Raw genomic sequence first — 12,865 nt, forward strand, 5'->3', positions numbered from 1 at the left:
TAGGTCAGGTCCAACTTCTCTTGATGAGAGAGAGAAGGTTTTGAGCTTACACAGTGTAAGTTGCTTTCTTTCACCAACAGAAGTTGGTCCAATAAAAGATATTATCTTACCGTCCTTATCTTTATAAAATATATTGAATACAGTAGAACCACATTTATCTGACCCTTCTTTATCTGGCTCTCCGTATTAACCGAACAACCAGCACATGCAGGTCCAGAAGCAGGAGATCTCTCCTGTGGCCACTAGATGGCATTGCAGCCTAGCACTTCCCGTTCTCTGGATTATTGGAATTTTTGATGATCCAATCTGGCCCCGGTCCCAGTACGGTCTGATAAACGGGGTTCTGCTGCATTTACTGCCTTAAAAACTAATGCCAAACAAATTGTTTCATGGGGATTTAAAACTTCCCCTCTGTGGCATTTGCAGCCCAAGCTTTGCTGCAGTGTGACAGTTCATGAGATCTGGAAAGTGAAACTAGCTAAAAAAAAAAAAAGTGAAATTGAGGGCTCAGTGGAGAAGTTTGGGAAGGGGAAGAGTGATCATCATAGACGATGAAAAGTAAATGATGTTTTAAATTCTTTTCTTAAATAAGCATATTGGAAACAAATAAGAATTTGTATTAGAATGGATGGGGTTTAAGCTACTATACTAATGTCCTTTTAAAGAGCACATTTGTAAACTAGACATAATGGGAGCAACTGAAGGAGACAGTCCCCAACCCTCACTTGGTCAAATGGTTCTTACACAGTGAGATCGTGGATAAATCACAGATCTCTGCAGTAATAGCAACCCAAGAAGACTACAATGCATTATATTAGAGTAAATGGCTTAGTGTGGCTTAGGTTTTGCTTTTGTGAGTCATTCAGTTAAATGTCTAGATTAGAAAAAGGAACAAACTATATACCTGTCTGTCTTCATCTGTGAGCATTAGCATAACAAACTCCTGCCAAGCCTGGGGTGAGGGGGAGGGTTCCTCTCTGGAGTTCCACCTTGGTACAACTCTCTGGGAAAATAGACATGATGGTAAACTTTAGGGCCAGCAGGACTAGCAGAGGGGAAGCAAGCAATTCCGTGCCCCTGACTTTTTTAACCATTGCTACGGTTTTGGAGCACAACGTCTAGACGTAGGCTTGCTCCCACCAGCTGTGTGTGTGCCCCTTCTCCACACCCACCTACTTCTCTCCAGGATGCATACAAAGGTTTCTCTACAATATCTTGTGGGATTGGTGGGGTCAGATGCCATTGGAATTGTCATAGTATTAATCCTCAATTTGAACATTAGAGTTCAAATATGAAGTACTAGCATGAAGTTCTCTAAGCTTAATCTCCAGCTTAGATCTGATAGGCTGCCACCAGATCAGGAATTGCTAGGGCCTGATCCCCCCTTTCCTCTCTCTGGTGTCCCCAACCCTCCCTTGGTGGGGCACCCAGATTCCAAATCCCTTGGATGCTAAAAGCAGGGGAGAAAACCCCTTCCCCCCTCCTTCCCAGGCTTGCCTCTTGGTCTAGCCTGCGAGTATCAAGAAACCGGTTTCTCTGCTTCCCAAGAGATAAGCGTTCTCTACCCTCAGGACAATTGAGATGCAAAATACCAACAGCTTGGCTTTGCCTTTCCCCGTGCCTGCCTTCCCGTGAGGGAGACAGGTACCTGATACAGAGGTTACACTTTCTCTGCCTTACTAGAAAAAGAAACTTCCACAAGTTTTGAAAAAAAGAAAGCTTTATATAGAAAAAGAGACAATACAGACTAATAACTTGCATAAACATTTATACAGGCTCCTACTTAAGAAAATCTGAATACCCCAGTCTGATTTAAAAAATAGCCAATTTAAATAGACCAGCAATCACACACAGTAAGTACAAAGCAAAGCATATCATAGCCGATTTTACTTTGTTCCCGGTTTGTACTCACTGCCCCTTAGTAGAATGAGAAGAAGATTGGAATCAGTAAGGTAGCTTGTTCCTCACAGCCGAGGAACAACAAAGACCCAGCCATCCACATCTGTAAATACAACCCAAAGCTCCTCACAGCCGAATTGCTTTGGGTTCCTTTGTACTCACAGACTTTTGGTATAATATTTGAGATAAGAAGGAGTTAGGAGGAAACCTTGTTTACTCACAGCCGAGAAAACAAAAAAGACCCCGAGTATACAAATTCCCGCCCCTGACTTTAAACAATCCAGTTCTCTGATTGGTCCTCTGGTCAGGTGTTTGGTTACCCTTTCCAGGTAAAAGAAACTTAACCCTTACCTTACCTATCTACTTATGACAGGAATATGTTTATTGTGATTGCTTTAATAGTCACTGATGTAGCATCAGGCCAGCCTTTCCCAGATTAGGTAGCATTGCTCCATTATTGACCTACTAATTGCTCTGTCTTCTTGGGTAAATGCATTGCTGCTCCATGTCTGTGTTTGAGCCCTTTATGTAACCTTGATATCAGACCTATAGCATCTGCTTTGTGACAGCGGGGACTTGGTTCTCATCAATGGCACATCAAACCCCACATTTTGTGGGGCTAAGAACATAATGCCTGAACTGTTTTTAAGAACAAAAACACGTGCCCCGCTCACACTCACATGTGGCTGAATGTGGATTTGCTTTGTAAACAACTCTCACTTTCCTCGTGGGATATTTGTGCTGTTTCTCCTGTGACTTTTTTCATGGGGCTAGTCGGGGGGAGGGAGGAGAATCTGGATTTTCCTTTAATTGGTGTGAAAGACAATGGGATTTAACATCCTTCCCAACCTGATTTCACAGAATTGTTCTTATACAGGTGTGAGTGTGTATTTGTTGTACACCTCATCTAGAAAGGTGACTGACCCCAAGGAATAGATGGAATGTAAGTTCTGACCTAGCACCTTTCAGATTTCACTTGAAATGGTTTCTGTTGTTTCTCTTGGAGAGACAGTCAGGGTAAATATCACTTTAATTTGACATAATATGTTGGGATTTTAGCAGAGGATTTGGTGGTCTCTCATTACAGTTAATTCATATTGGCTTGGAAATGACACTGTCCCATGTGCATACAAACTAGCTGGAAGATGTGTAAGTGGAGGATAATGATAAATAGCAATGGATCAAATTGCGGGAAGGTGTCCACTTGGTACTGTAGGCGTCAATTAAATTCTGTCTTATTGAGAGTTTGTCAGAGATGGAGAACAGGGTGTGGAGAGCATGTTCATGACAGTCACAAATGATACAAAATTAGGAGGTGCTGGGAGCTCAACTGAGGACAGATGTGTGTGATCCGAAGGAACACAGAAATTAGAAATGCGGAGAAAAATCCTTTCCCAGCATGGAAAAGTGCAAGCTCATATATTGGGGAGGGTCTCGGGGTGTGTGTGGAATCTGAAGCAAATATATTCAGTGGCAAGAAGGGGCCTGTCAAGCTGTAATACTGAAGGGCAGGCTTGGGGATGAGGAGGACCAGGAGGCATGACGTCTGAGAGCAAAACAGCCTAGTGGAGTTTCCGGTTACATACAGATAGGCATCTTGTAGGTAGGATGGGGGAGATAGAAGCAGCTGACAAACTTTTTCCTTTCCCCAGACTAAAGTTAATGTCTTTCCGTGGGAACACAGCACAGTGGGGTGGGTGGAGGGCTTTTTGGATGGATGGTGAGAGTGCAGGTTGGCCGAGAAACCTGGACTGGGACTGCTGGTGGGGTTGTTATGGAGGGGCAGAGAGTTGGGAAAAATTGTAATTTACACAGTGCTTCTTGTGTATCTTGCTGCTTGTGGGTCCTGACTTTAGATTATAAACTGTCTTGGGCAGGGGTCAGCCTCTGAGTCTGCAGCACCTAGCGCAGTGGGGTCTTGACCCTTTAGGTGCTACTGTAATAGGAATCATTTAAACATCTCAAAAAAGGTATATTGGAATTGGAAAAGGTTCAGAAAAGGGCAACAAAAATGATTTGGGGTATAGAACCGCGTCCGTATGAGGAGAGATTAATAAGACTGCGACTTTTCAGTCTGGAAAAGAGATGGCTAAGGGGGGGATGTGACTGAGGTCTATAAAATCATGACTAGTATAGAGAAGGTAGATAAGGAAGTGTTGTTTACTCCTTCTCATAACACAAGAACTAGGGGTCACCAAATGAAATTAATAGGCAGCAGGCTTAAAACAAATAAAAGGAAGTATTCACACAACGCACAGTCATCCTGTGGAACTCCTTGCCAGAGTATGTTGTGAAGGCCAAGACCATAACAGGATTAAAAAAGAACTAGATAAATTCATGGAAGATAGGTCCATCAGTGGCTATGAGCCAGGATGTGCAGGAATGGTGTCCCTAGCCTCCGTTTGCCAGAAGCTGGGGGGATGGATCACTTGATGATTACCTGTTCTGTTCATTCCTTCTGGGGCACCTGGCATTGGTCACTGTTGGCAGACAGGATACTGGGCTGGATGGGCCTTTGGTCTGACCCAGTAGGGCCATTCTTACGTTCTTATATTCTCCATCCAGGATGGTAACACTCTGATTGTGCCCCTTTAGCAATTCCCTCACTGGTCATTTTAATATATGTTTGCACCATTTCTTAGTTAATGTCTGGAGTTTTCTACAGCAGTGCTTGTGTTACAGAGCTGGAACACTTGTCACCAGCTGAGGAATGGTTTTTAAGGAGAAATCATTAAATGTGTTAAACAGGCATTATGTAGAGCTGGGGATTTCAAGGGCTGCCACTCCAAATCTTCAGCTCTGCCACAGCCTGCCTGGATAAGTTTCTGTCCATGCTTCCCTGCACGTTTGGCAGGAGGGAAAAATAAACCCATTCACCCTGTCCCAGTGTTGTTGGGAATCTTCTGCTTTCATGAATCTTTGCGTGCACATAAGGCAGCATTCATAAAACAGGCTGGCTCTGTTATGCATTTGAGTATTAATAAATATTGTCTTTTTCAGGATTATTATGGAATTACATTCCCTGCTCCTGCAACCTTGACAGGCAGAGATGGGAGCCTTGCTAACAACCCGTACTCAGGTTAGTACTAAGTCAAGATGAGGATGATGGTTGAATAGAACCATTGGTTTCTGAACATAGGGCATGCTGCTATGGCCAAAGGAGCAATCCAGGCCTTCTCTCTACAGGCAGCTTAGCCGGCCAGTCCAAACTAGTCAGACAAGAGCAGGAATCGTGAGTGGCTACATTTCAGCTTCTGACAATTGATTTCCTTAAGATATTAACAGGAATATTCAGCCAATATCTACTCCATACACAAGTCCTATCATACGAAAGAGGGATTTAACTTCCAAATTGTAGTCTATCCCAAAGCCAATACAAGGTTGTTCCTTATGGCGCTGTGTCTGGGTTTAAATGACTCAACTAATAGAACTCTTGCTACTGGGAAAGTATCTGCAGCCTAATAACTCTTCTTCTTGGCATTCAGCCTCCTTTGCTCAGTGTCAATCTGTTACTCTTGGTTAGACCCTTTCAAACCTCTCTAAATGCCTCTCTGACTTCATTCCATTCCATTGTTACTGTTTGTATTATGGTGGCACCTGCAGGATCAATGGCCTCCACCACCCCAGAAATTGATGATCGCGCTACCTTGAAGGCTGTCCCCAGGAAACGAGTGTGGTTAGGTTTCTTGTTCGGATTGCCTGGTGCTACTAGAAGGCCTCTTCTGGGCTAATAATCAAATTTCCCTTCCTACATTTTTAATTAGTTGGCCTCAGATGCAAGCCTGGCTTTCCTGGCCATGGTGCTGTGAGGAACCAGAGATCGGACTGGTCATGCTTGGCAAATAGAGACCTTGCAGTGATTTGGATGTTTTTATCAAAGGGCCCTAATTCCTTTAGCCCAGGAGATGTTGCTAGCCAGGTTAACTTCTGGGAGACTGGTACTTGAACCCAATGAACTGTTTGGTTTGGCCACCCAGAACTTATGCTTATAGCACATTTCATGTAATGATCTAACACTCAGTGACCGGATCCCCTGTGCGACAGGTAAGTATTGTTATCTCCATTTTGTCACTGGGATAACTGAGGCACAGAGAGTTCTCTCTTGGCCAGGGTCATGCAGTGACCCAGGAGTCCTGACTCTCAGTCCATGCTCTCACCACTAAACTCTCTCACCCTCTTGACTGTATCACAAGCCCAGCCCTTGACAGTTTTTGCCAATGCTGGAGAGCTGAGAAAGCAAAGGATGAGAAACAACCTTCCTGAAACAGTTGATGGCTTTTCTTGCAGGTGATGTAACAAAATTTGGCCGCGGGGATTCTGCCTCCCCTGCTCCTGCTACCACCCTGGCTCAGCCGCAGCAGAATCAGACGCAGACTCACCACACCACTCAGCAGCCGTTCCTAAACCCTACGTTGCCCCCAGGATACAGCTACACGGGGTTACCATATTATGCTGGCATGCCAGGAGTACCCAGTGCATTCCAGTATGGGCCCACCATGTTTGTAAGTCATGGGAACCAAACCTTACCCCATTAGCTGCCCTCTTTGTGCTTCTCGAGCTTTGCCTAGTTCAGTCCTGGCCCTTTAAAGCTCCCCCTGTCCTGCAGGGCATTTCTGGTGAAATAAGGTTCAGCTTACGTGTGGCACTTCTTCTCTTGTATGGCAACGTGGCAAGCAGCGTTAAAGCTTGACATCCAAGTTTGTCATCCGCTCTGTGGCTTCCGTGTAAAATGATATTGTCCGTGCAGGACTGGAGGAACTTTAAAGGGCCAGGACGGTAATATTCTAACTTTATGTAGGCAATGGTGAGTGGTATAGAGATACAGCAGAGAATGTTGATCAGAGTCAAAAACTGTTTGGGGTTGGGGGGGAGGGCAGGGGGAGAGGTGATGGTTCATCCAGGAATTACAAATTTGAGCCCAACTGTATTATAGCAGCCCATGATGGCTGTTGGAGAGGGAGGCAGAAGCTGAGTCAGTGGCGTGGGAGAGGCTGGAGAAATCACTTAGGGGGAAGAGGCTTTGGGACACCAGTGGGGAGACTGGGAGGCAAGAGGTTCCCTGGGAGGAGAAGGTGATAGAGGGATAAGTGCAGACAGTGTCTGTACAAGGCTTGGATCCAGGCTTTGTACATTTTTATTATACAAAATAAATACCAGGTTCCCTGAGTTATGGGGCTGTAATCTCACCGGTGTGTTTGGGTGACTCTGGTTTGCGATCTCCAGACTCTTGAGGGAATTCATTGTTCACTGTTTTTATAAATGTATAAAACAGGCACGTTTCTTGGGGTGGAGATAACTTTGCTCTGTAATTGATAGGTAATTTTGTATCTAAGCTTGGAAGATACTGTCCTCATTTTACACGAGGGGTAAACTGAGGTAGAGAAGCTGTTGCTCACACAAGGCTATACAGTAGTCAGGGTTGGAAGCTGGAGTAGAACCCATGGGTCCTGGCTCCCAGCCCTGTGCTCAGAGCACTAGATCTCACTGCTCTGAGGTACTGCAAAAGGAATCAAGGATTTCCTGATGCTTTTTAAAGGCCTCTATTTCACAGCTGGGAGATGCAGCGCAGTGAGGCCAGCAGAGCCATGGGATGAGCTTCCCTACTAGATAGCAGTGGAAACTGGCTTTTATGCTGTTTTCTGACTGAGAATGCCTTTTGCCTCCAGGTACCTCCAGCATCAGCCAAGCAGCATGGCCTCAGTTTGAACACTGCTTCCACCGCGTTTCAGCAGCCAAGCGGTTATGGACAACATGGTTATGGAGCAGGTAAGGTTATTTCAGTGGACAGTGCATCTGTGCTGTTTAATGTCCTCAGAGCTGCTTGCTCACTGTATCACCATGTCTTGTCCACACTGGCAGGCTATGATGACTTAACGCAGGGAACGGCAGCTGGAGACTACAGCAAAGGAGGCTACAGTGGGTCATCTCAAGCACAAAACAAATCTGCCGGCACTGGACCTGGGAAAGGTAACAAATAAAGGGATCTGAGGTGCACATAAGCACTTCAGATCAGGGATCTTGCTGGGTAAACTCCTAGTACTCCCAGTGTCAGGTCAGCATGACGACCAGCTCTCAAATGGGGTGAGTCCAAAGCTGTTTCTCCATCTCTCATGTTCAAAATGCTTTTAATGTTCCAAACGTTCCTTCTAAGCCAACGGCTGAATTTTGTGTAAGGAGCTGAGTGGCTGAAGTCCGGCTTTTCTCAGTTACACAGAGAAGAAACAGCAAACCATTACCTCTGCCAGCTGGAAGCTAATGTTCAGATTTGGTGGAGGGATAGTGGCACTCCGCCGACGCCAGCTCCCTGACCCCAGAGCAGCTGTCTCTTTGCTGAAATAGTTACCAGTTAAATCATGAATGTTATTTACATTCATGATTAGGCTCCAGAATCAACACCCTTTGAGGTGAAGGGGGCAGGTCACAGCTCTCTGAGTTAGTGTTTCAGGCTCTCTGGAGACTCCATCACTGATAGCATCCATTCATACCTGGAATGCTTTCTTTGCATACCATAAGGGCTAGAACATTGATTTGTTTTATATGAAAGCTTAAACTCTGCAGATGCTAGTGGGACCACTTGAGAAATGTACAGTGACCCCTTGGCACCATCCAGTCCAATGCTGACTTACATAAATACTGGCCAGAAAAATCTTCCTCAGCCCAGCTGCTCAATACCTATATCCTCAGCCTTGTTGTTCACATATCTGAGAGCGGTGGAAACCCAGCCAGCCCAATCCTTTCATTCATCAGCTAGAGACTTTGATCTTTGTTTCTTGCATAAGTGAAAGGGCTCAAGTTGGGAGCCATGATTCTAGTTCAGACTGGGAATGAACGGCCATCTCCCAGCTGGTGATCAGTCCCCTGCTTGGTTCTGATCCTGCCATGCTAGCTGGTTCAGCCACTGTGGACCAGGGAACCACACAGCGTCTTTTAATGTGCTCCCTAATTTGAGGGGAACATTGACTTCTCTTGATCTAAATGAACGTTAAGTGCCCTAGGATAGTGGTCTCACGCCTGATTTATAAAGGGAGCTCAGGAAATAGGCCTTTGCACTTTCTTTTGACTCCTAATGTGGGGAATTGTAGATGGCATGGGAAGGAACGGCACACCCCAGCCAGGAGTAGCCTCATTTGATATAGTTGGGGGAAAAGTTGGGGGGTGACACAGAGGGTGCAGGCAACAGCCAATGAACATGATGGGAATCCTAGGAGCAAGGAAAAGGAAGATTCAGGTTGGGTTGCCTTTGGCTCTTGCGTTGTCAGCGGCTTTTTGTTTTCCAGGTGTTTCTGTGACCTCAAGTAACACAGGTGTGCCTGATATCAGTGGCTCAGTCTATAACAAGACTCAGGTGAGGAGCTATGGCCCATTCTTTCTGAGAAGCATGAACATGCCCTCCTCCCTCCTGTGCCCCAGGGTAAGGTGGTCAGATCACTGGCCAGTGTCATTTCAGCAGGACTTGTCCTCTCAGGGAGCCTCTTGGCCCCTGGTGATTTCTCAGCCCCATTCCACGGGGTAATCTCAGACTCTGGCCTTTCTCCAGCACTCACTCCACTTGATTTAAAGAGAACTTCAAAGTGTCTCATTTGACACCACTGCTCTTTTCCATCCTTTAGCCTGCTCTTGCCATGCTGACTCATGACACAGGCTGTTCATGTGGAAGCAAAGATTCCCACATTATTGGCTGTTAATGTGGAAGCAAAGATTCCCACATTATTGCCTAACTTCTGTTGAGTCCTGAGATGCTTTTAAAGTGCAGTATCCCAAATGTTTTAGGGCTGCATTGTCCTAAATACAGGGCCACAGCATCATCTCGATAGAGACTGGACTGTGTGGACAAACACAAATCTATAATTATGGCCATTGACTTCCTCTGTTCCTTTTGGGCTGTGTGCACATTGATACCAGATCACTGTCTTCCACCCAGTGCCGTTGTCTTGTGGCTGTTTGTGGTGCAGCTAGTCTCCCTTTGAGAAGCTGTGGAATGCATGGGGTTAAATACTAATTCCCGATTCCACTCTCTGGAGTGTGGAATCTCTGCGCCCTTTCGTAAGGGCATTGGGGTGGGGATCCATATAGGTATTGCTGTCTGGCCGGGATCGGCTCCTGCATTTCTGATGAGCAGGGCTGTACACTCTCTGAACAAAGGCACCTGGGTCTAAAGTCTGCTGCTTAGCACCAGACATGAGGGGTTGGGGACTTGAAGCAAAACTCCTGCTGTGACCTCTTCTGCCATTTTTACTGAACAGCCCTGACCAGCTTAAGTATTTCCTGACTTTGTCATGAGTAAATTGATTGCTAAGAACTAGTTGGTTTTTTGCTGGTCTGCTGCACTGTATAGAATGTGCATGAATTTCCTGCCCATAGGGAAGCCAAGAGGCCATCTTCTACTGTTAACAACAGGCGCAATTTAGTGTCTGTCAATGGATCATTTAATCTTGGGTCATGGGCAGTTACTGCTTGTTTGTGGTCATACCCACAATGTACTAGGGACTTTCTAAACACTTAAGAATGGCTTCTGCTCTGAGGAGCTTGCAGTCTAAGGACAAACCAAGTAGACAGGTCAGAGGAAGTGAAATCGCAATGAGCAATTGATAGCCAAGTCAGCCGATTCACTCCAGGCAGCACAGCAGTGTGCCTTTAAGAGGAAAGGGAACACTTGATTTTAAATATCTAGCTAAAGCGCTGATGTGTGTTGGATCTGGGTTGGTAAAGAGTTAGTTTTCTTTGTTCAGGCAACTCTTGCCCTTGTTTGGTCATCCAAAGGGCGCTGAGGAAAATGTCTAACTGCTTCTCTGTTGCCTCCACGCAGACGTTTGACAAGCAGGGATTCCATGCTAGCACACCGCCTCCTTTCAGCCTGCCATCTGCTCTTGGATCCACTGGGCCACTGAATCCTGGTGCTGCCCCAGGTTATGCTCCAGCCCCGTTCCTGCATATCCTGCCTGCACATCAGCAGCCTCATTCCCAGATGCTGCATCACCACCTTCAACAAGATGGGCAGGTGAGTCTATCAATCTCTGGTGCCTTTCTGAGGCTGCTCCTCAAAGTAACTAGATGACCATCAGCCAGAGAGCATGTCCAAACTGATCCCACCCATCACAGATACTCGGTCCTGATCCTTTTGGCTCTGCCCATTGGCAAAGTAACTTGCTAGGTAATACAGACTAAACTGTCATGTAGCCTTGGGTAGAGTGGAGGAGATGCTGCTCTCAAGAGACTAACATGGCTTTGTGGCAGTTTCCCCCTTTGGTGCACACAATCTCAGCCCAGAGGCGGGCAGCTCTAGCAGCCAGCAGAGACTGCCACTTTCCTTTCTTGGGCAAGTCACGGAGATGTTTACAACCATCATAATTGTTCTGTAACAATAAAAGAAATACAGCTAGCTGCAAAATAAGCCTTCTCGCCAGCTTCCCTAGTATCTCTGGTGGTTTTGCATTCATTTCCCTTCATCTGTTAATGTCTCTTGAAAAATATGCAAAGTTTGCTTTGCGTCTGAACATAAATTATTTCCGTGTCCCTGAATGTGTCTGATGTCTTACGCCTGTGCACCCTGGTGTCCCAGCCCTCCCTGGGGGAACCTCCTTTGCCCATCCAGCTTCTGACCATTTTCCATGTTTTTACATGCCTCTTCTAATTCGTTTTCTGCAGTGTGGCTTATTAGCCAGAGAAATCATGGACTTAGCTCAGGTCATGCAGCTGGTCACATTCTTGATCTGGAGTTGGCTGGCATTGGGGTCAGCCACTTGGATGATTTTTCCTGGATTATGGGCCAATCATTGCCTCCTGCTGTTTAAGTTTGGGGTACACTTTTCTTTTTAGGGTGGGGAATGTGTTTTGTTCCTCTGCCCTAAGAGACTCATGGAACTGGAGTGTTCCCAGAGGGCATTGAGGGAAAGAGGCCCTGTTCCTTTGACAGACTAATCTATCAATGATTAGGTAGGCTTTAATAAATCTTTCACCCCCTACCATCACCATAGTGACCCCAAGTGTCCTAAGCCTCAGATTTGTCCTTCTAGGTTATCTTGGTTAACAGATGATCAGCAAGAGAGCAGGTCGCTTGGGTGCCGGTTGGGGAAGTCTCAAGCTGACTGCATCAAAGATTTTTTAAAAAAACTTTTATTGTGAGTGGTCAGAAGGCAGAGAGGGAAAGGTGTGTCTGCTCCACCCACTCTCAGTCAGCTGACTGGTTTCAGGTTGTGGACAGCTTGGTTAATCCTAGTTCTACTCGGCTGAGTCGAGTCCCTCCTCTTCTGAGGAAACAGCTAGTTGTTCTGTGCTGAAAGTCACCTAGATTGGGGATGGGTTGTCTGTGTTCTGGGAGGCAGGACAGTATCTTGGCAGTAGAGGACAAATGCTGCAGCATCTCGGCTTGAGTGTCTGCCCGTAATGCATTTTGAGGTGCTAAGAGAACTTGACACCACGACCTGTGTTCTGGGCCCATGTTCTTCCTGACTGCTGAAGGCCAGTGCTAGTGAAGATTGGTGTTTTCCAAGCAGATATGGGATGGCCTCAAGGCCAGTTACATCACGTGACACAGCCAGAATGACGGTCATCCAGAGTTGACTCCCCCTTTTGGGATTCAAGTTGTTGTAAAGGTTGTGGCAAAATGATTCTCAGAGCATCCAGATGCTTTGATTCTCTTGACCTGTAGAAAGCTGGGTACTGGCCATGCCCTCAATGTGCAGTTTCAAGGTATCTCTTCCATGCAATAGATGATAGCTCCCAGCAAATCACTTAAGCCATCTCCTTGCTGCAGCAGGCAAGAACGTTTTCTGGCTGAAAAGAGGCAGTGAGGTGGCTGGCTAACTTGCCGCAGATGGGGCAAGCCTTGTGGAAATGAGCTTACTCAGCACTTCTGCCATGTGTTCCCGATGGGATTTGCTTTGGCTGTTGGTGGATTTTGTTGAGGCCTGGGGCAGCGTGATGCTGGAATACTCAACTCTTCCTCCAGAGTAGGGGCCAAGGGACA

The 12,865-nt window shown here is 46.1% G+C and overlaps 1 protein-coding gene across 3 annotated transcripts in view; it reads left to right on the plus strand.

Annotated features, from left to right (window-relative positions):
• Window positions 1-12,865, plus strand: part of UBAP2 (ubiquitin associated protein 2) — a 154,600-nt gene that overhangs the window by 140,414 nt on the left and 1,321 nt on the right. For all 3 annotated transcript variants that reach the window (XM_032779853.2, XM_075066824.1, XM_075066823.1), the window contains 6 exons: window positions 4,900-4,978; window positions 6,187-6,401; window positions 7,566-7,665; window positions 7,759-7,866; window positions 9,177-9,244; window positions 10,706-10,897. In XM_032779853.2, the coding sequence (XP_032635744.1) occupies window positions 4,900-4,978; window positions 6,187-6,401; window positions 7,566-7,665; window positions 7,759-7,866; window positions 9,177-9,244; window positions 10,706-10,897 (762 nt within the window). The remainder of the gene's footprint in view (window positions 1-4,899; window positions 4,979-6,186; window positions 6,402-7,565; window positions 7,666-7,758; window positions 7,867-9,176; window positions 9,245-10,705; window positions 10,898-12,865) is intronic.

The sequence above is a fragment of the Chelonoidis abingdonii genome, chromosome 6, assembly GCF_003597395.2.
Source record: "Chelonoidis abingdonii isolate Lonesome George chromosome 6, CheloAbing_2.0, whole genome shotgun sequence".
NCBI classification, from domain to species: Eukaryota; Metazoa; Chordata; order Testudines; family Testudinidae; genus Chelonoidis; species Chelonoidis abingdonii.